This window comes from Protomyctophum bolini, assembly GCF_963924005.1.
Source record: "Protomyctophum bolini genome assembly, chromosome: 4".
Taxonomy (NCBI): Eukaryota; Metazoa; Chordata; class Actinopteri; order Myctophiformes; family Myctophidae; genus Protomyctophum; species Protomyctophum bolini.
This window is the reverse complement of record NC_137865.1, coordinates 19,806,909-19,828,555: the sequence shown is the minus strand read 5'-3', so window position 1 is coordinate 19,828,555 and position 21,647 is coordinate 19,806,909. Positions and strand designations below refer to the sequence as shown.

At 46.2% G+C, this 21,647-nt stretch overlaps 1 protein-coding gene across 1 annotated transcript in view; it reads right to left on the bottom strand.

Annotated features, from left to right (window-relative positions):
• Positions 1–839: 839 nt before the first annotated feature.
• The window catches only part of osbpl5 (oxysterol binding protein-like 5), a 111,513-nt gene continuing 90,705 nt past the window's right edge, over positions 840–21,647 (bottom strand). Inside the window, exons 12-22 of the mRNA XM_080761847.1 lie at positions 19,984–20,082; positions 19,088–19,184; positions 17,212–17,310; positions 15,542–15,639; positions 14,013–14,096; positions 13,633–13,772; positions 6,282–6,461; positions 4,857–4,989; positions 4,504–4,618; positions 4,022–4,124; positions 840–3,866 (exon numbers count right to left, since the gene is read on the bottom strand). Coding sequence (XP_080617973.1) covers positions 3,725–3,866; positions 4,022–4,124; positions 4,504–4,618; positions 4,857–4,989; positions 6,282–6,461; positions 13,633–13,772; positions 14,013–14,096; positions 15,542–15,639; positions 17,212–17,310; positions 19,088–19,184; positions 19,984–20,082 — 1,290 coding nt within the window. The 3' untranslated portion in view covers positions 840–3,724. The remainder of the gene's footprint in view (positions 3,867–4,021; positions 4,125–4,503; positions 4,619–4,856; positions 4,990–6,281; positions 6,462–13,632; positions 13,773–14,012; positions 14,097–15,541; positions 15,640–17,211; positions 17,311–19,087; positions 19,185–19,983; positions 20,083–21,647) is intronic.

The window sequence follows — 21,647 nt, the reverse complement described above, 5'->3', positions numbered from 1 at the left end:
AAGCAAGAACAACACATGGTAATACTCCAAAGCGAGCTGCGGCATTCTGGATCAATTGGAGAGGCTTAAGGGTACATGCCGGAAGGCCAGTAAGGAGAGAGTTACAATAGTCAAGTTTTGATATGACTGATGTCTGGATAAGGAGCTGGGCTGACTGCTGGGTGAGGAAGGGTCTAACTCTAATCCTTCGAATGTTATAGAGTGTAAACCTACAGGATCAAGTGACTGCTGGGATGTATCATGTCACATGTGTGCCTTGAATGAGAGCGGACTGTCCAGGACAACATCAAGTTTCTTGGCTGTTAATTGGAACTGGTGGCGTTGTCTATGGAAATAGTTAGCTCTTGCGTGGGGCAGGACTTAGCTGGGAACAAGAGCAGCTCAGTCTTGTCTGGATTCAGCTTGAGGTGGTGAGAAGACATCCACTGTGAGATGTCAGCCAGGCATGCAGTGATGGGCACCTGAGTAGCAGGGGGGGGGGGGGGGGGGATAGAAACAGTTGAGTGTCATCAGCATAGCAGTGATAAGATAGATTGTGAGCAGATATAGCAGTGCCAAAAGATTTTAGTGTACAGTCAGGAAGAAAAGGAGAGGGCCAAGCAAAGTAGAGATCCCTGGGGGACCTCAGTTACAGTAAGAGGGTGCGGGTGAATGAAAGCAAACCTTTCCAAGAAACCTGGCAGGTCTCAGCTAGGTAGGAGGAGAACCACTTTAGTGCTGTCCCTGCAATGCCCATAATAAGTCCTGGATGATATTGTGTTGTATCCTCGCTTGTTTTCACCTGTTCAATTGTCCATTTGCATGGTTAATACTTTCTAATGAATCAATCAACACAAAAGTCAAGGTTGAGTTCAAATGTAACCTTTCTTTGTTTTTACTGTAGTGCTACAGCATACAACAAGTTATTAACAAAAACATTAGGCATACTCATGTTCTGTGTCGTATCATTCCATATGACAAAAATGACCCTGGTATCTAGAATACCCACAACATGGCAGTAGATAGAGTAGAAAACAGGGAAGGAAAGAAATATTGAAACAAAAGAATAAAGAAGAGTGAATAAAAAGCATTCAATGAGTCGCTGTGTGCTCTTGTTCTCAAGATGGCGGCTCTCAGGAGTGATGGTTCAAGCCGTGTCCTTATCCCTTCTCCAAGCTTGCAGAATTATAGATCAGAAAATCAAGGTTAATAATCAACCCAATAATAAATACATTCTGAAATCTCTTTGTGGAAAACACAGACTGTGAATGTGCTCCAGTCCAGATATATATACATATATTTGATACACGGATACAAAAAACAAAAAAACAACCAATTTACTAAAAACATTTCCTGTGAAACAGCGTGAACCTAGATGTAGCAGCACACCCCTTCAACTGGTTCCAGCTGCAACAGTCCTCTCAGCCTGTGCTTTCTAGAAACTGCACTTTAAAAAAAACATTTTTTCATATTGTCACTGTTGGGCAGAAACATCTCCATATTCTAACTTTTTTATTAGCGCCCTATGCCATACTACAGCGTCACACAAAAGCATCAAATGTAGCAGCTAGCTAGCAAGCTAGAAACGTAGTGCGAAGCGACTCGTTTCGAGCTATATCAATCTGCTGCTTTTGCTGTTTTTGAATTTGAATCCTGAAAAGTAATAGTTTTGGACAGACTTCCACCCGACAGAGACAATATTATTTTCCCTCCCGCCATTTCCTTCCTTCTTGCTATACATATATTGTACACACTGGTGTACACAACTAGCGTAATGCTATACAATACGTATATGCTACGTAAATATATAACTGATTGTACACACTAGTTTGTAATGGTCTCTAGGCCAAAAGTAGTGCTATTGACCCCTTCCTGTGATGGCACAAGCAGACAGGCACAGAAACACAAAACACGCTCCGTTTACATTTTTACAACAGCCAAAAAACGTTGTCTCTTTGCTTTACAGAATGTGTCACAGGAAACATAACACCCTGTAAACAAGTACTCTTTGTCCTTTCGGGTTAGAAATACTCTTTTGGTAAAATCGTCATTATTAAAAGACGAGACGAGAGAGTACTGGAGCATCAAAACTAAAAACTAAAACTAATCAAAAACAAAAAAAAACTGAATTGCACTGTTGGGAATTTATTTTCTTTTTTTGTTTTCCTTCTTCTTCGTCATCGTGTGTAAGATGTCCGATTCTTCCTCAAGTTTTATTTATTTATTAATTTTGGCTTTAGCATTAAGGCCCAAAGTCTCGTGTGGAAGGGGAGTAGGAAAATGTCTCAAGCAATGTTCTAACCACGCCCATAGGGCCTAGTAGACATGTGGACAACACGCAAACAAACACACGCACACACACACACACACACATACACACACACACACACACAGACACACACAGTTTGACAGTATTGCAGAGTCTTAAAAAACAAAAATAAAATCACATTGACATAAGAAAGGAGTGATCCTCTCGTTCCAATGTCCTGGCAACAAACAACAACATCCGACGATTCTGCTTCCATTCTTAAAAAACACGAATCCCCATCCGCTCAGTATCCTCCCTTCCGTGTCCAAAGTGCGTGGGTCGGGGGGGGGTTTGACTGACAGGTGGTGGTGGTGGTGGGTGCCGTCGTGGTTATTGCTATTGTGCCCGCAATATTGTGTCCCACAACTCGCCACTCCCCTCCCTGGCACTGATTCCAGATCAGCCTTTTCCCCTGCGTGTCCCTACTATACTATAGGCCTACTTAATAATTACACAATTACTGTACAAATATACGTAATTGCGTCGTGCACCGTAAATAGCTGATCTACAAGCTCATGTAGAAATTGAGCCTGTACTTTAAGACCAAAAAGACTAACATCCCCCCCACCTCTTTATATGATTTTGTTTTTGGTATCTACAAAATGTTTAAGGCCGAATAACGAATAAGGCCTTTCCTGACCGCTAGTGCTGCTTCACGAAGTGGTCCTTCGCAGGTGGGATGATGAAAGAGGGCTACAGTAACATGCGACCCTTCGATGTCCGAACTTTGTTCTTATGGGGTATAATAACTACAAAATGACATCAATAAGAAGTTCTGATGAGCAGCCTCAGAACTGTCGGTGGTCACCCCAGCTTAGATGTCTTTACTGTCCCAATTCCGTGTGATGTATTTATTGGTCCTTATTGTCTGGTTGTGATGTTGTGATATATGTATTCTTATTTCCGCATTCAGACCAGGCAGCAGTGAAAGCAACTTGGAACAGAGGCGAGATGAACTAAAGTCTCAATCGGCCCCTCTCGCGAGCCTGCGCAAATACAAAATAGCAAAACATCCATGACCAAATGTCCCACAGCACACCAGAATGAACGATATCCAGCTATTAACATATAACCGCACTGATTGTACACAATGCACCAGCATGTGGAGATGAAAGTATCAAACTGCACACAGCTGTGATTAATTCGATCCGATTAGTGAGCGGGGGGAGGGATCAGCTCTCAGAACAAGTTCGGTTGGCAGTAAAGGAGTAGCATGTACTGTACTGTAGGCCCCCCTAAAAAACATAAAAAAAGAAAAGAACAACGACCCAACAACACTAGGACTTTTAGCAGATCAGCTATTTTCGGTTGTGCAAACAAGTATAAATCACGCTTTATAGGGGTTGTTTGTTTGTGTTTTTTGGGTGGGTGGAAGGGGTGCTGGGGTTGGGTGGGGTGGGGGTCAGCTGTCGGGGGTCCTTGGGGTGGGGTGGGGGTTCAGGTGAAGACGTAGTTGATGAGCAGCTGGGAGAGGAGGAGGACGCACAGGATGAGGCAGTGGCGTCCCGTTAGCGACACGCCATCTTCTGTGCCCGCGGCGCGGTGGCAGGACAGCTGACGACCCAGAGCCACCAGGTTCCTGGAAGTGAGCGCACGCACACACACACACACACACACACACACACACACACACACACACACACACACACACACACAGCAAATCGTTTTAACCACTTTATCCATTTATATGTTGGATATTCAGAAATTGCAGATCTACCGTCCATGTGTGCTCACCTCTGAATATCCTGCTGTGTTTTCTGTATGGACGTGATGGAGGCTTCTATCAAGGCGATGTCCTTCCCTTCCTTAACGCAGCGTGTGCACTGGTCTGAGAACTCTGCCAAAACAATAAAACACTTAAACGCTTGTAGATCTGCTATTTTTGAAATATCATGAATATTTGTGCAAATTCTCTTTGCTTCTGGTGTTCTGCAGACAAATTCTGGGGAGTCCTTGACATGAAAAAGTTTGAGAACCACTCGCATATAGAAACATAACACAAAATAGCCAATTTCGACAATCTTGAGCATCGAGCTTGTCGATGGGTAAATAAATAAATAAAATATTACAAAATAAACAATCTGAGAACCCATCTGCAAAAGAAAATAGGAAACCAACACGCCCTCTGCTGTTTGCTTCCATCTCTGAATGGGTTCTTTGAGAGATTACCTGTGATGAATAAACCAAAATGGGTGAGGTGGTCTCTGAACTCTTACCCTCGTTGTCGGAGGACTCGTGTGCAGGCTCTGGCGTGGTGCTGCTGCTCTCCGTGTTCTGACTGCATGTGGACGGCTGAGTGCTGGTCTTCCTACGCTTCCCGTTCATCTCAGCCTGATATACACACGCCCGGCGTACACACACACACACACACACACACACACACACACACACACACACACACACACACACGCACACGCACACGCACACACGCACACACATACACACACACGCACACACATACACACACATTACACAACCGCTTCAAGATGTCTGGAGTAATAAACAACAAGAGGTCTGATGTAACATGCTAGCTATAGCTGTGTGTATTCGTGTGTGTGTGTGTGTTCACCTTCTGTTTGCTGGACCAGGGGTGACCGTAGGAGAGGCCGTTGTGTCGCCGGTGTCGTGACTTCTCCTGTGTGTGAATCACGCCGTCTTTCTCATATTGGACCAGGCAGGTCTCTGGGTCCCAGGGTTGCGTGCTGCACACCACACACAGACAACGGAATCTTATTTAAACCCTAGTTTTGAGCTTCTTGAACACGCCTTCACAATACAGACTTGTCTCTCTTCCTCGTTTCGAGGACAACAGGGAAGACCCCCGGTCACGTGACTGAAAGGAGAGTGACAAAGCGGTGTGCTGCAATAATCGAGTTGAGTTTAGAGTCGACTCGGCCGCAGTGGTAAAACACAATCACTTGTCTGTTTGTCCCTTGGAATGCCTTCCTGGCTAAGGCAGAGGCACTGTGGAGGAATCAAACCTCTAGTTTCTGTGGTGGTGGGCAGGAACTTTAACAGTAGAACATATAAAATATGAAAAACGATCAGTTCGCTGTGTTTTTCCTGTGGCAAGATGGCAGCCCGTACAATGTTATGGGAGCGGCAATCTTTGGATTGAACAAATCGATGATGTTAGGGTCTCAATACTGAATCGTCGCTACCACGTGGTTAAAATATGATTGCTTCTAACGACTTTTAAATATACGATGCTCACATTACAGGGCTTGACATTAAGGCTTGTCCGCTTGTCCAGGACAAGTATTACATCTTGGTGCATTACATTTTTACTATTGGACAAGTGACTCTCGGTTTCACTTTTTCTGTGACGCTCATACCAGCCAAGAATATTGTCTGGCATTATGGTGCACAGGCAGTGCTATAAGTTGAAATGCCATCAAGATCAGTCTGGTAACCGTGCACGGATAGGACTTGGAATACATGAAATATATGTAAGATCATAGGCATTCTAATCTAGGGCTATTAATTTGCAAACTTAGAATATTCACCTAATATTCAAACATGTATTCACCAAGTAAATCAGCCAATCAGCGGCAGCTGACACACAGGACTGTGTATGCCTTGATCCAGCTTCTAGCTGCCGCTGATTGGCCAGGCCGTTTGGTGGCCTGTGAGTTCCCAGATGGGAGCAGGAGGGGGAACCCAGTGTACTCTCTGCTGCCCCATCTGGCGGAGTCAGGTTAGCTTTCTGTGATTTGCAGTGGAAATAAAATGTTATGTTCTAAATTGTATTTTATTTAACAGACTGGCCGACCGACCGGCTGACCGACAGACCAGATCAGTAGTGAATGCCAGAAATATTCTCAAACATTTGAATCTCAAGGACCTACAGTTTGATATGTATACAGTATATGCACCATAACTATGGGAGCGTACACATAGAAACCAATGAACCCGTACGCTTTGTATTTGTGTGCGTGCGTGTGTGCGTTGCGCACATGGGAGTTGTGAGAGCGTCCAAACATACAGTACATACTCTATGTGCTTGTAGGTCCACTCGGAGGTGACAGGGTGTAGGTGGAAGAGGCGTGAGTTGTAGGGCTTGTCTCCTCTCTCCTTGGCCTCTTTCCTCTGAGCCTCCTCCAGGACAAACTTCTCCTGGGTGGCCTGGTTCTGGTCCCGCTCACCGATGGCTCTGGTCACCTGCTGCCACAGTCTGGGACACACAGGTTCCCCGTGTCAATATAACACGCATTCATTTAGCAGTAACCTGTGGCTGCAAGTGACGCATACAAATAGTGACAAATGTAAATATATAATATATATGTTTTTGCCTGACATGCCCTAAATAACGACTCCAGGTTAAATAGATAAAATAACCTTGTGAGGTTGTAGATCTGATATGTTGGGAGATTTTGCCTAAGTGGTTAACCAATTAAGCCCAAGACAAGACAAATGCTAATAGCTTAACTACAAGCTATTTCTGAAAATGCTTTTAAAAAAAGAAGAGAAACCTTCCATTAATGTAAATGTAAAAATGTTCACCTATAATGACATAGTCAAAGTAGCAATGAAAGCGGTGTTTAACGGTGCCTGAGATTAGCTGTTAACGGACTGACACACACACATGGACGGACTGACGGAGTGCAAAACATACTCTCTAACCGCCTGGTGGAGACAATAATTTGCGTCAATGCTAGCGAGCTAAAATTATACCATCTTCTATCGCTCTAGAAAGCGCCAATGTTCCAATCAGGATCACCGGATAATCAGAAAAGACCTCCGAACATTGCGCGTTTTGTCAAAACCAGGGAGAATGCCGTAGATTTAGAGTCATTCAGCTTTTTAGTCCACCTGTATACAAGAAGTGAACGGCAGTGTGCGCGCAAAACGATAGTTACGTATGTAACTACGGTTCTATGAGTCCCGAATGACCGCCAGAGGCGGTGCTTTAAGCATGAATATGTCCTTCGCGCATGCGTCGTCGAGTGTTGTATACAAACAAAGTCAATTTTGACCCCGTGATGACCCGAAGTAGTCTATATCTTCCGGCAGTCTGCAGGGGATCAGTCTCTACAGAATTTTCTCGCGCGAACTCGAGGATTCTGAGTGACAGAGTGCCTCTGGCGGTCATTCGGGACTCATAGAACCGTAGTTACATACGTAACTATCGTTCTATTTCGTCCCTGCTGACCGCCAGAGGCGGTGCTTTAAGCATGAATGACTTATGCCAGCCAAGTCACGAGGGATCCTGATCACAAACCATAAGGAGTAGGCTTGGAGGACTCTCGTAAGAGGACCACGTCCAGCGGGTGGGGAGTGGCAACACTCACCCAGAGGAACAGACAACTCGCTGTGATGCCCATGAGGCAGCGGCACAGATACATTCCAGGGGTACTTCCCTCGGGGCAGCCCATGATGTGGGGACGCTCCCGTTAAGAGTGGCACCTCACGCCAAATGGTAAGGTACGATCACTCGCCCCATAAACGTGGTTGATGGCATCCACAATAGTGTGGGGCGGGCGCTGTCTGGAGAGAGCGCTACCTTTGAAAGGGCCATCGTCACAACGGAACAGCCATTCTGACCGCCGAAAGCATTCGGCAGGTCTAACAAGCGGCTCTCAGGGCCCACACTGGGCGCAATAGGTCCCGCTCGTCCATCCACTCTCCTGGTGGAGGGTAAAACTATGCTAGCCGTATAGGCTGGTTGAGGTGTGTATGTGACAGCACCCTCAGGAGGAACACTGTTCGGCCACAGAGACACTCAGGCCGTCTGAGCTTTGCTTCGAACGCAAGTCACTAACAGACAGGACGTGCCGCTCACGGCCACGCTTCGTTACAGCAATATTGATTCTAGCATATCAACATGATATTGCCCCTACTTATGCTTTTAGAGTAGGAGATCGGCCCTTGTCTAGGAGGGACTGCGGAACTCCAGACAGGTAGGCAGAGCAGCGCACTAGGTCTTTGCTCTGGCCTCAGTTGGAAATAGGTTCCATCGGTTATCGTACAGTAGCCTGATGGATGTCATGGATGTCACCCTTGAATTCAGGGTGGCATGCCTGGCTGGTTCCACACAGCGGTTCAGGGCCGCCAGTGGCCAAACGCACAGTTGGGGGCGTTGAGCATTTGAATGCCGTATCCGACCGCCTCCCAGTTGGGGAGACCTCTGTCGGGGAGACGCCATGGCGTCCTCCGACTGGGTCTGGAGACCAAGTACTTCTTGGCTGGGGGGGGGGGGGGGGCAACCAGCAGTATGGTGTGACCCTCCTAAATAACTCTGAGGCGCTGGTCGTATCAGAGAGGCAGTGGCAAGGCATATGCAGTGCCTCTGGCAGTGCGCATTTAAAAGGATAGTGCCCTGTGGGCGGTGGTCTGCTTAGGGCCATGTGTGTCAGGAACGATGTAGGTCGTTCCGTTCATACTGGCTATGTGGCAGGAAGCCTAAGAAGTCCAGCAGGCTGACAGCCATTTGTGGCGTTCAGGTTCTATGAAACCGTCGGACCCTTGCGTCCTGGCCCGGTGGGCTGGGTGTCTCCGTTAGGGAGAACCAGGGAGGTTAGTGAGGTCCAGGGTGAGGAGGTCCACCTCCGCTCTGCCGGGGTAGCCTCTGATTAGTGTTCACCACCACTGGATGGGGTACCGCTCCCCTCATGGAAGCTTTCGATGGGAGGGAGAGCCTACCATGTAGTCCCGCTCTCCACTCAGACAACTTGCCTATAGGCTGATCGGGCGGGGAGGCTGCCCAAGTCAGGAGGGGGTCCATAGACACCTACAGCAGCCAAGCAAACGTGGCCCTGCCCGATGACTTACGTGATACACGATCGAGGTGTTGCCCGAACGTATGAGAATGTGCTCGCCTCTCCTGTACGGCAGGAAGTGCACACAAGTCTCAATGTGATTTTTTTACTGGTTAAATAAAGGTTAAATAAAAATACGGCAGGAAGTGCTGTAGAGCGGAGCACACCACTTGCCGCTCCAGCACATTGCCGTGTTCGGCCCAGTAGACTGGCACGAACTTCATAAACCTGTTGGGTCCCATCAGCTTCAAGACATGTCGACACCCGTCTGTCTTGCGTCACAAGGAAGTATGTAGATCGGACTTCCCTTAGTGTGACTGAGGATATACAGCCTCTGTTGCGCCCTTGGGCAGGAGGACACATCACTCCTGGTCTGATAGTAGGGCTCTCGTCATGTTGCTGATAATGGCCATTTTGACCCGCCGGATATGGGGGGCTGGCGTCAGAAGGCGCTGCACAGCCCGGAAAGTCACAGTCAGGTCCCTGCGTGGGACGCCAGGGAACACGCTGGCCTCTAGTGTGGGCCGGCGGTGATACGTGAGCTCCGAGGGCAGTCAAGATGATTTCATCAATGTTGGAGCTCGGCCCTTTGGGAGGCGTGATGTGTCGTAGGCCTACAAGCTGCAGCCTGGTCTTCCCCACCTGGATGGTTCGCTCCGGCGCTTCTCGCCCCGGCTGAACCACCTAGTGCTCCTGGCTCCTCAGGGAGACTACGGAGAGTTGGCCTAGTCTCATCAGTCAAGCTTGACTGTGGAAACCCGGCTTGGCGACGGGCTAGAGATACGATGGGCATCAGCCGTCCGTGCTCTGAGGACATGACGCCAATGCCTCCAGTGATACACCCAAGGTGGCTGAGCCAGTATTAACGTTGCCACTATTAGGTGTGAAAAGGAGGCCCCAGTGAGCAGGTTGCCTGTGCTCCTGTACTGGGGTCGAGGTCACCTAGCGTTCCGCCGCCGGGCCTCGTTGGAGAACACAATGAGGGATGCAGTGACAGGCTTGGTGGCTGGCATGTAACCCAGGCCAGCCCTTATCGCCTTGTGCGTTCCAATCTATTAAAGTGTCAAGTCGTAACGGGTTGTCTCAGGACACTTTTTTCAATCAGGGCAGGGCTGCCAGGATTTCGCCATCGGTATAGAGATGGGAGAAAGCCCTGATCGTCCGCCCGGCAGGCCTGTAGCTGACTCAGGTACAGGCGTGGGGGACGGCGAAGACGGCAAAGCCGCGTCTGCAGTAGGCGCTTGGAGGAGCCGACTGCCTGCTTTAGTATGCGTTCCACGGCTATGCGCATGAGCTGAGAAGTGGGAGGCTGGCTCTGATGCCTGGGAGGCACTGCCTTCTGCATCTTCCTCATAGTCATGGAAGTGCATAGCTTAAGCTGTCGGGGAGAGCACATCAACCTCGAGTCAGCTGTGGCATCAGAGAGGGAGGCGCTTCGGCACCCTCCGAGGTGCCTAGGTGTCATCCGAAGTGAGCATGGACCTCATGTGGGCCAACTCCGCAGATAGCTGAGCCCTCTCGGATCTGCTGTAGCCAGCGGTCAGACCTTTTCCTCCTGGCACACGGGGCAGGACCAAGGTTGGCTCACGGCTGAAGGAGAGCTTCATACGAGGTACAAAAGTGGGAGCTCTCCATTGTGGTGGCACCGGTTACTCTGGACCGGCCGGTGCGCACAAGTCCCAACTAGCCCAGGGCGCGGACGCTGCTGGTTGCTAGGTGTTGGCCGTATGCTGGGGGGAGGAGGCGCGTACGCTGCCTGTACCAGCAGAGGCTTTCGAGGTACAAAAGTGGGAACTTTCCGTTGTGGTGGCACCGGTTCCTTTGGGCCGGCCGGTGCACACCAGTCCCAACTAGCCCAGGGCGCGGACGCTACTGGTTGCTAGGGGTGGGGCCGTATGCTGTAGGAAGGGAGCGCGGACGCTGCCTGTACCAGCAGAGGCTTTAACTTAGATCGGCATCTAATGACTTAATCGAAAAACTGAATGCTGCTATACCTGCCGCAGCATGCATTTACGTTTTATGCAAATGCTCATTGTAGCACTTTGAGATTCAGCCAGATGTAAAGTGCATCATAGAAACAGCACACAGATGTTGCTGTTAGATAGACTGTGCGACCTGCATGGTCGCGGTGGGGGAGGGGAGCTCGTACGCTACCTGTACCCCCGGCGGAGGCTTACTTATACATTATGATAATAAAGTAGCCTCCAGTCAAGGTTTGGACGCTGCTATGTAGCAGCTGTAGTGTTTCCTATGCGAACGCTTATCCCAGCACTATGACATTTATCCAAACTCCAAGTGCATTATTATTAGTGTGGTTAAAGGGCAACCAGACTATTGTAATTTATGTTTGCTAGTCCAGAGCGAAACAAAAGACACTTCCAATACACTAGTCAAGTGTGCACTACTACGCATTCATGCTGGGAGGAGGGAGCACTAACGCTGCCTACCCCAGCCAGAAGTTTGGTTAAATAAACCGACACAAGCTAGTTTTGGAGAAAAGGCTACAACCGATAGCTCCACCAATAGGGGCCACCTGCCGAAGGAAGGGAGCGCGTACGCTGCCTGTATCAGCTGCAGCTAAGAACAGAACAAGCTATACACCGATAGCTGTTAATAAATGCTTGAGCTAACAAACATTAGTAGTAAGTAACATCAAGCTGGCCGTATGCTGGAGGAGCGGAGCGCATACGCTGCCTGCCCTGTACCAGCTGGGCCAACAAACAGTAAAGCAAGCTATACACAGATAGCTTTTTTTTTATCTTAGATAGTATAATAAGCGCTTGGGCTACAACTACAGGTAGCAGCGCCAGTTAGAGATCTATGCTGGAGACCAGCTGGGCTACTAAAAACAAGACAAGCTATAGCCTGTTCATAAACAGCTTTAACTTTAAACTACTGGTAGCTGCTGTGAGCTACGCTGGCAGCAGTGCCAGATACCCTGTGCTGGGGACCAGCTGGGTTAATGGGACCTACAGGTGGACAAACCAAGTTGCACCCACTGTATATGCAAAAACTGTTAATGGAGCTTTGAGCTCCAGACATAATAATAATAAACTTTATTTATATAGCACATTTTCATACATAAATGTAACTCAAAGTGCTTCACATTAAAATAAAATAATATAAAATCATACTGTATAATAATACATACTGGTAGCAGCTTCAGCTAGGCCCACTGCTGGGGGCCAGCTGGGTTAACAACCAGACAGGCTATGTACACCAATAGCTATTTAGCTACAGACTATACTGGTAGCAACATCAATACCCTGGGAGGACGCAGGTAGCTGCTCCTGTACCGGGCTAATAATAACAACAAGAATACAAGCTATTCGCAAAAGCGGTTAAGCTTGAATGCTGCCAATATTGGTATATGGCTTTGGCCAGCGGGGCTTGTCAAACAGAAAATGCCGGTTAGCCTTAACTAACTTAAGTCATAAGTTATATGTCGACTGCTGAGAGTATGTAGCGACAATGCTTGCCATCAGCAGGGGCTAACCAAAGCTTGACAGTAGCGTGTTTATCAAACGAAGGTAATATTATGACAGTGTTCTTATCCTTCGGCAAGTCTTATAGTCGCTTATAATAAGCGCTAGCGTTCACAGTTGAACAAAACATGCAGAGCAGGGAGGCGGCGCGAACGCAGCCTCTACTCACAAGAGTTTATGCCATGATACAATAATCATATAATTTGAACGTCTGTTAGCGTTCACAGTCGAAAAAAACTTTTATGCAGAGCAGGGAGGCGGCGCGAACGCAGCCTCTACTCACAAGAGTTTATGCCATGATAAAAATATATATCATATCATTTGGACGTCTGTTTAGCGGGGATAGCACCACTTTAAACGATAACGTACCTTTCGTCCGAGGGGGGTTAGCCTTCCTTACCGGCGAGAGAGATTGGACGCTCCTGCGTCCACGTGAATCCGCGAAATAAACTCCATTCATCGAGGAGATAGAAAACCATAGTCGCAGTTCCTGGAGGGCGAACAAACGCTACTCCGACAGGCAGTCACGCCGTCACAGAACTACCGGCGACCAGGTACAGGCACCGTAGCTGCATATTGTATTGCATAGCAATACCTCGCAGCCCAGTGCAAATTTCTCACCACGACGCGCGAGAAAAATTAGAGACTGATCCCCTGCAGACTGCCGGAAGATATAGACTACTTCGGGTCATCACGGGGTCAAAATTGACTTTGTTTGTATACAACACTCGACGACGCATGCGCGAAGGACATATTCATGCTTAAAGCACCGCCTCTGGCGGTCAGCAGGGACGAAATAGAACCGGCCTAGGATCGCTGAAGGAAAGGTATATTAACTGTGTGTGCAACGCAGTGCGTGTTTAACTGTGTGTGCAACACGGTGCGTGTTTAACTGTGTGTGCAGCGTGGTGCGTGTTTAACTGTGTGTGCAACGTGGTGCGTGTTTAACTGTGTGTGCAACGTGGTGCGTGTTTAACTGTGTGTGCAACGTGGTGCGTGTTTAACTGTGTGTGCAACGTGGTGCGTGTTTAACTGTGTGTGCTACGTGGTGCGTGTTTAACTGTGTGTGCAACGTGGTGCGTGTTTAACTGTGTGTGAATACCTCTCAGACTCAAACTGGCCCTGCTGCTCCAGCAGCACCACCTGCCTCTTGAGGCGGCTGTTCCGGACCTCCAGCGTGGGGTTCCACAGGGACTCCTGCTGCTGCCCCGTCCTCTTCTCAGTGATGAACACCTCGCCGTCCTGGAGAGAAACCATCACACAAACACACATCAACACAAACTCCTCTTGGTATTTCTACGTGGGCCAGTGGCCATGGTGTGTGTGTGCAAAATGATTGATTTTATTATCAATGAAATAATCAACAGTTGCAGCCCCATAGGGCAGTCGTTCCCAAACTTTTTCACGTGAAGGACCCCCAAATTGACACTAATTAGCCTGCGGACCCCATTTGAGGAACTGTTTAATTTCCAGTGCGCTCACCCAGTGTCCATCCACAGTAGCCATTAGCTCCTCCCCCATCTGGATTTTCCCAGAGATCTGGTTCACAACGCCTCCAAGGAAGGGCTGTGTGGAGAGAAGACCATCCATTAAGATTATTAACACCTTCACCTCACAAACAAAATGACAAAAAGAGACAGCCTTTATAGCCCTATTCTGGGGTTCTTTCTTTCTGCTGGTTATTTTCTCCAGGGTAGGTTTTTTAGTCACAATTTATTTTGAGCGTTGATTTCTCTATAGGCTAGGGGAGGTAATTGAATAATTTGATCAGTCACTGATAATAATGCCGTCCCTATCAGCTGTGTCTGATAGCCAGGTGACCAGAGATAACTGCCTACCCATCATCTAATCCAGTGGTTCCCAAACTTGACACTAATTAGCCAGCGGACCCCCATTTGAAAGATATGCCAAGAATCCCCATAAGAGAAGATTTTTACGGCTCTAGCAGTGATTCTTAACCCGTTTAATTTCAAGGTCCCGCAGTTTGACATCCATATTAGTCTACGGACCCCCATGTAATGGCATTTTTATCTCTGCGATCCCAATTTATATAGTAAATTCAATGTTAATTTAACTCTGAGAGTGTACAAATGGAACCAAATTTGTTGCATTTGTACACTCTCAGAGTTACAGACCCATAAGGGTCCATTTGGTTCCAAACTATCATTTAGCTGGGGACCCCTGTAACTCTGTCAAGGACCCCTGGGGGTCCCCGGACCCCACTTTGGGAACCACTGATCTAAACTAAGTAAATGTAGGGGGCTAGAGCTGGGTGGAAAAAACAGTCAGACATTTTAAAACCAACAGTACAGCACAAACCAATGCAAACACTTTTAGATTGGTCCCGACTCCCAGGTGGTATATGAGCATTGGGTGTAGGTTGTAGCAGTGGTTACATGTTTAGCACTGAATTTACATTTCCCCAGAAGATTTGTAGGCGGAGATCTCCAATCGCCTGCTGGCTACTAAAGAGTAATGTCTGTGTTTTTATTCCCTCTAGGAGTTCTAATCATTTTTAAGGCCCGCCCAGATTTTACAGAGAGATGAATCAAATACGATAAACAAGCTCTTGCCAACCTCCTCGAGGTCCCTGAGACCAATAAGTACCGTACCTAGGGGGGCTGGGGCTTTCTCTGTTGCTGCCCGCTGCCTCTTGAAATACTGTACCTGGTCTAAATACTAGATGTGCACACAATCTCCTCATTGGATGAGTGATATCACAAACGATCTAACCAAATATGATATTATACACCTCAGAAACTTTTCCTAAACAGGGTCATGATATATTGAATGCTACCAATATCTTTAATGGAAAACTCCCTGTTATTGCATGATGCTGCTGAATACAATTACTCACTATTTCACTACATAATTTAGTATGTTGCTGCTTGTATAAGGGCTGTCTGTGTTTGTCATCAGACCCTCTCGACCATACCATAGATAAAGGTTTGAAATGAAAAATGAATGAAATAACACTTCAGTCACACTAGTCCTGCATATTTTGTCTTTACCTTCAGTTTGAACTCCAGCTCTGCAGCACACTTGGTTTTCTCGCACTCGATTGTGATCTTCCCTCCCAGTTCAAGGCTCATTGTACCGTACAAGATTCCTGGACATGGAGGGTGAAGCGTTAGCACCATAGAGTTATAAAGGGATAGCTACAGCCCCGCCCCCGACTATATAAGTGGCGTTTTGAAGCACCCGGAAGAACGCTCTACTTCCGCATTTGCCAAACAATTTTTGGTTTTGGTTTCGCCTTTATTTTTGTATATATTTTATGGAGGGATAGACAGTAGGCTGACAGGAAATGGGGAGAGAGATGGGGGGGTGACATGCAGTAAAGGGCGTCGGGATCGGGAGTCGAACCCGCGGCACACTGCCAGACTGGATTACCAGTCAAGGTGCCTGGACCACTGAGCCTCGGCCCAGGCCTTGAGAGCTGTTCTAATCACTGGAGCAATTTAAAAAATATATGTCCACATTTGGAGTTATATCATGGCAAGGTACGTAAGTACTACACCAAACCTCTACAAAAGTGGTCTTACCCTTTAATCATTCACTGCAAATGCAATCACCTGACTGCAGATGCAGAGAGAACAGCGTGCTAAATCTGATCGTAGAGTATAAAGGAAAACTGTAAGCCCAGTTAAATTCCTTCTTCAATGCTGGGCTCTCTGCCATTCTAATGGTGTGTGACCACAGCACTCTGGAACATGATTCCATTTAGCTTGGACATGTGCTCATCAGGGGACAGAAAGACACACATCATTTTGTCACAGCGTATGAACTTGAGACCAGTTTCAGCAAAATAGAGAGCCACTGTGTTGAAGAAAGACATCTTATCCTGTCCCCAAATCAGTGTGCCGATGATCAAATCTCAGCGTGACATTCATAACCATAAATACCATATCGTTGCTGTCAGTGTCCAAAACTATGTTTGCTAAACAAAACTAGCAAAAATAATAGCAGTTACGCCTCACAAGGCCACGCGTAACTATGCCATTTGTCGTGACCAACGGGTTGAGAACTCACTAACCTAATTTAGTTAGTTTGGGATGGCTCAGACGAAAGGTTAAGTAAATATCAATGGGATTGGTATTCAATATACTCAGAGGGACAGTGCCTGTCTCATACAGTATACCTGTCTAACTACTTCTCCAGAGTGAGTGACACCCACAGGCTCAACACCAGAGGGAACGGTCAATTTAGCACAAACATGGGACAATATTCATTCTACCACTGACTCTGACACCATTAAGTGGAATGCCCTCACAGCCACAGGCCCTTCACAACTGGTCTGAAAAAGCATCTGTCTGAGTGTAGATATAGATATTAAATCTCGTTGAAATTTTGAAATGAGGGATCATACACTGCCACCGTTTTCCCTTCTTTTTCCTGTTTCGCCTTTGAAAATATTTGTATTGGTTGATATGACATTTATAAATGTGTTAATATTCTATGGTCAGTTGATGAATGAATACATAGGACCACAATGGAAAGTCCCCAGGACCTTTTAACTCTACATAGCTCAGTGCTATTTACATTTCTTACTAATTTAGTATTCAATAAATCAATCAAACTATATAAAGGGCATAAGTAGTTAACTTTCCTTACGTCATAATAAATATATATATGTTGACTATAATAGTGAACATTGTAGTAAGTTTATAGAAGCTGTTACCTTTGCAATGGGCGTAAGGCATAGTGATGATGTATTCCTCATCCCTGTTCAGCAACAGCAGCTTGGCTCTTCCATCCAAGATGGCCGACAGAGAGTTGCCTTCAATCAGAGGACAGGAGAAAACACAGGATGTTAAAGGCAGGGTTTCTGTTAGCTGGCATGTACTGACCAGTGGGCCACTAGAATTAATGTACTGACCAGTGGGCCACTAGAATTAATTTACTGACCCGTGGGCCACTAGAATTCATGTACTGACCAGTGGGCCACTAGAATTAATTTACTGACCCGTGGGCCACTAGAATTAATGTACTGACCAGTGGGCCACTAGAATTCATGTACTGACCCGTGGGCCACTAGAATTAATGTACTGACCAGTGGGCCACTAGAATTCATGTACTGACCAGTGGGCCACTAGAATTAATGTACTGACCAGTGGGCCACTATAATTAATGTACTGACCAGTGGGCCACTATAATTCATGTACTGACCAGTGGGCCACTATAATGCATGTACTGACCAGTGGGCCACTAGAATTCATGTACTGACCAGTGGGCCACTAGAATTAATGTACTGACCCGTGGGCCACTAGAATGAATGTACTGACCCGTGGGCCACTAGAATTAATGTACTGACCCGTGGGCCACTAGAATTAATTTACTGGCCAGTGGGCCACTCTACCAAATTGGGCAGGGGCTCAGAGGTTCATGCATTTCACATTCAGTTTCCCTCCAAAGTTGAATTTTGACACTACTGTTGGAGCAGCGATAAACTACACAGGTTCGTCCCGATATTCTGGGCATCTTTGTAAAGTTAGTGTTAGTAAAAAGCAGGTAAAAGAGTTAGTGTTAGTAAAAAGCAGGTAAAAGAGTAACTTGAGCAAGTGAACATCAGTCACTTTCCCATTGACTGTCGTAGTAGAAATTACTTTCTACACCATGTTGGCTCCACCTACAGGAAATAACTTTGCTGATGCCCAGGGAACCGCTCTGTGGATTCGTCTATAGAGCATGTATGTGCATATACCCTGTACAGACAGCTTATATACTGTATAGACGGTCTATTTAAAGAGGTTTAAAAACTGCTAAAATATAGACGGTCTATAGACGTTTAAAACAGTGGGGTCCCCCCAGCTAAGTGATAGTTTGGAACCATATGGACCCTTATGGGTCTGTAACTCTGAGAGTGTACAAATGGAACCAAATGGACCCTAATGGGTCCATTTGGTTCCATTTGTACACTCTTGATTTTACAATGTAAATTCTAAATAAGTCATATTCTCTAGGACCTAGAGAATAGAAATGCCATTAAATGGGGGTCCGTAGACTAATGCATGTCAAACTGGGGGTCAGCTTCTCTTATGGGGGGTCCCTGGCATATATTTTCAAATGGGGGTCCATGGGTTAATTAGTGTCAATTTTACATGAAAAAGTTTGGGAACCACTGGTTTAAAAAAACAGCTAATCAACGCCTAAGCTACGCCTAGACCGCTAAAAAATGTTCACTTTTAGACCAGTAAAGGTCCCTCCCTGCACACTGCTGCGTTTTTCAGATTTTTAGCAGTGTTTTTCAGCCGGTTTCCCGGAAAACGCGTCCAGTCTGCAAGGTGGTTTCACACGCGTTTTTCGTAAAACCGAACGTCACTAAAAATCCGAAAAACGCGCTGGGTGTGTGGGGACCTTTATAGCCCGTTTTAGATGGACGACTAATAGACGACAATTGCTCAGTGGGTAGTCTACACAATTTGCTGTAGATTTCTTTAAACCTGAAAATTCCCCCAAAACCTTCAAAAACAACCAGTAAACATGATATTCACTGGGTAAATAGTCACCCATAGTTTCACATTTATCTGTGTTCAAGGTAGTGCTGAGCAGCGTACCATAGAACTTGGACTTTGCCAGGATGCTGCCACTGATGCAGAAACCATCCTTCTTATTGCAGATGTAGAAGGCAGAGATGGGTGGATGGTGGGAGACCTGGTATGATGAGAGAGAAAGAGAGGTGTTACTGTAAAGGACAGTACATAGTACATACAGTAGGTGATCGTTTTCACCATTTGCGGCCTTTCACTCATAGCAATGTTAATTTTGTCGACTGAATGAATGTTTGCCAACAACCCAGGCGAAATGAACAAATGAACAACAGACAAATGGAACCCAAAGGACCCTTACGGATTAATTTGTATGAGTTAAGGGGGTCCCTATAGTGACTCACCAGTGACGCACGCACCCAAGTGCCATTTTCCATAAGAGTGGCCCCTAGAGAGTATTTGTGCCAAATTTCATGCTTGCATCACAAAGTGAACGATTCTTATGATATACACGTAGGCCATTAATCTGCCCCACTTTAAATGCACTTCACAACGCATCGTGCTGCGATATGTTGTGAGCTTGCAGTTCGGCTATTTTTGCCAAGTACTGTATAAACTGTTTAAATCAGCCATTATGACGCTTTAAATACCGCCTAAATACATTTTACTCAACTAAATCAGTTGTAGATTTAGTTGACTAAAAGCGCATTGCATGTTCGAGTCCCGTTCATGACGACCTTTGCTACATGTCTCTCTCTTTCTTCACTTGTATCTATCAAAAAAAGAAAGAAAAAAGGACTAAAAGAGCATTTCAGGTGACTTGGACATGTAAGAAGAATGTTACTGTGTATCTATAGTGGTGCTCAAAGTGGGGTTCAGGTGTGTGTGTGTGTGTGTGCGTGTGCTTGCAGCTTGTGCGTGCGTGCGTACTTGTGTGCATGCGAAGGCTACGAGATGAGTCTAACCTGTTCTGCAATGTAAAAGGTACAGCTGTTGGTTGTAGGATGAAGCCAGCAGCAGCGAAACGTCTCTCCCAAGATTGGATTATAAGGCTTCTTGAGACCCTGCAACAACAACAACAACAACAACAACAACAACATTACGGATAAAGATTCCGAGCTGTGCTACTGAATCTGTCGGCATGGGGCATTCAGAACGTGGGGATTAGTGCAGACTTTTTCATGTCAAGGACCCCCAAATTGACACGGAGCCCCATTTGAAAAGAGATGCCAGGGACCCCCCAAAAGATAAAAGATTCACAGCTCTAACTTTCTATTAGAATGATAGCCCCTTGAGATGCAGCATCTCATTCTCAACCAGGTTTGACAAGAATACGTACGGACCCCCACTTAATGGTATTCCGCATTTCTATATCTGAGACCCCCATTTATATTGTAAAATCAATGTTAATTTAACTCAGAGAGTGTACAAATGGAACCAAATGGACCCGTTGGCGTCCATTTGGTTCCATTTGTACACTCTCTGAGTTACACACCCATAAGGGTCCATTTGGTTCCAGGACCCCCTGGAACTCTCTCAAGGACCCCTAGGGGTCCCCGGACCCCACCTTGGGAACCCCTGGATTAGCGGAATGAAAACATAAACCCACAGGAAGAGGAGGGCTGCGGGCCACACAGGCCAACATTGACACGGCTAATACTGACAATAAGCCTCTTTGACATACTTATTACTTATTTACTTACTTGCTTTTTTCTCTCAAATGAAGAACCAGTTAAACCAGTCCTAGCTATCTGTTCCAAACCTTCTGTGAGAGTGGGTCCACAGTTATTACACAAGTGTTGCATCAGCTTACAAAGGACGGAGAGAGTAGGGAATGGGACAGCACAGGTGTCTATTACTCTAGAACAGTCTTTCACAAACTTTATAATTCCAAGGACGGCCAGTAACTCTGGGAGATTCGTTTGACAGTTCTGTCATGTTCATTTTTTATTTTATTCATTTGAGCAGCTATAAACTACATTTTAATCCTATCACACAACAGAAGTTTTATACCCCTGTAATAACTCACCCCTATTGAGGAATGCAGGGGGTGCTCTAGAAAAGTGCTTTTCAAAGTGGAGTGCAGGGACCCCCAGCGGTCCTTGGGGGGAGTAACCAGGGGCTCCCCGGCTAAATTAGTTAACATAGTGTCATTTTAAGAACTTTTACCATATTTTATACTTTGGCTATTCAAAAATAGCAGATGTACAAGCTTGCAGAGCGGCCCGTTTGGAACATTTTGAATACCCTTTTCACATGGGGGTCCATGGGCAAATAAATATATCAATTTGGGGGTCTTTGACATGAAAAGGTTTGAGAACCCCTGCTCTAGAATGCACACAAAGATACATAGAATAAAAGTAAGCCCTGCACAAATGTGACTGAGGTACTGCCATTGGATTCTTTTTTACATTTTCTTTTTTTCATGTCTCATGAAAGCAGGGAATCATAGCTTCAAATTGACATATTGGTTGTTCAGTTTGACCCAACAGTTTTGGAGATATGGCTTATAGTGTAATGTCTTGCAGAAAACGAGTTGAGAAAACAGGCTTGAAAGGTTCATTTCTGTGGTCTCTAACATTACACCTACATGTTTAAGCATTTATTTCATATTTACATTATTCAGCTC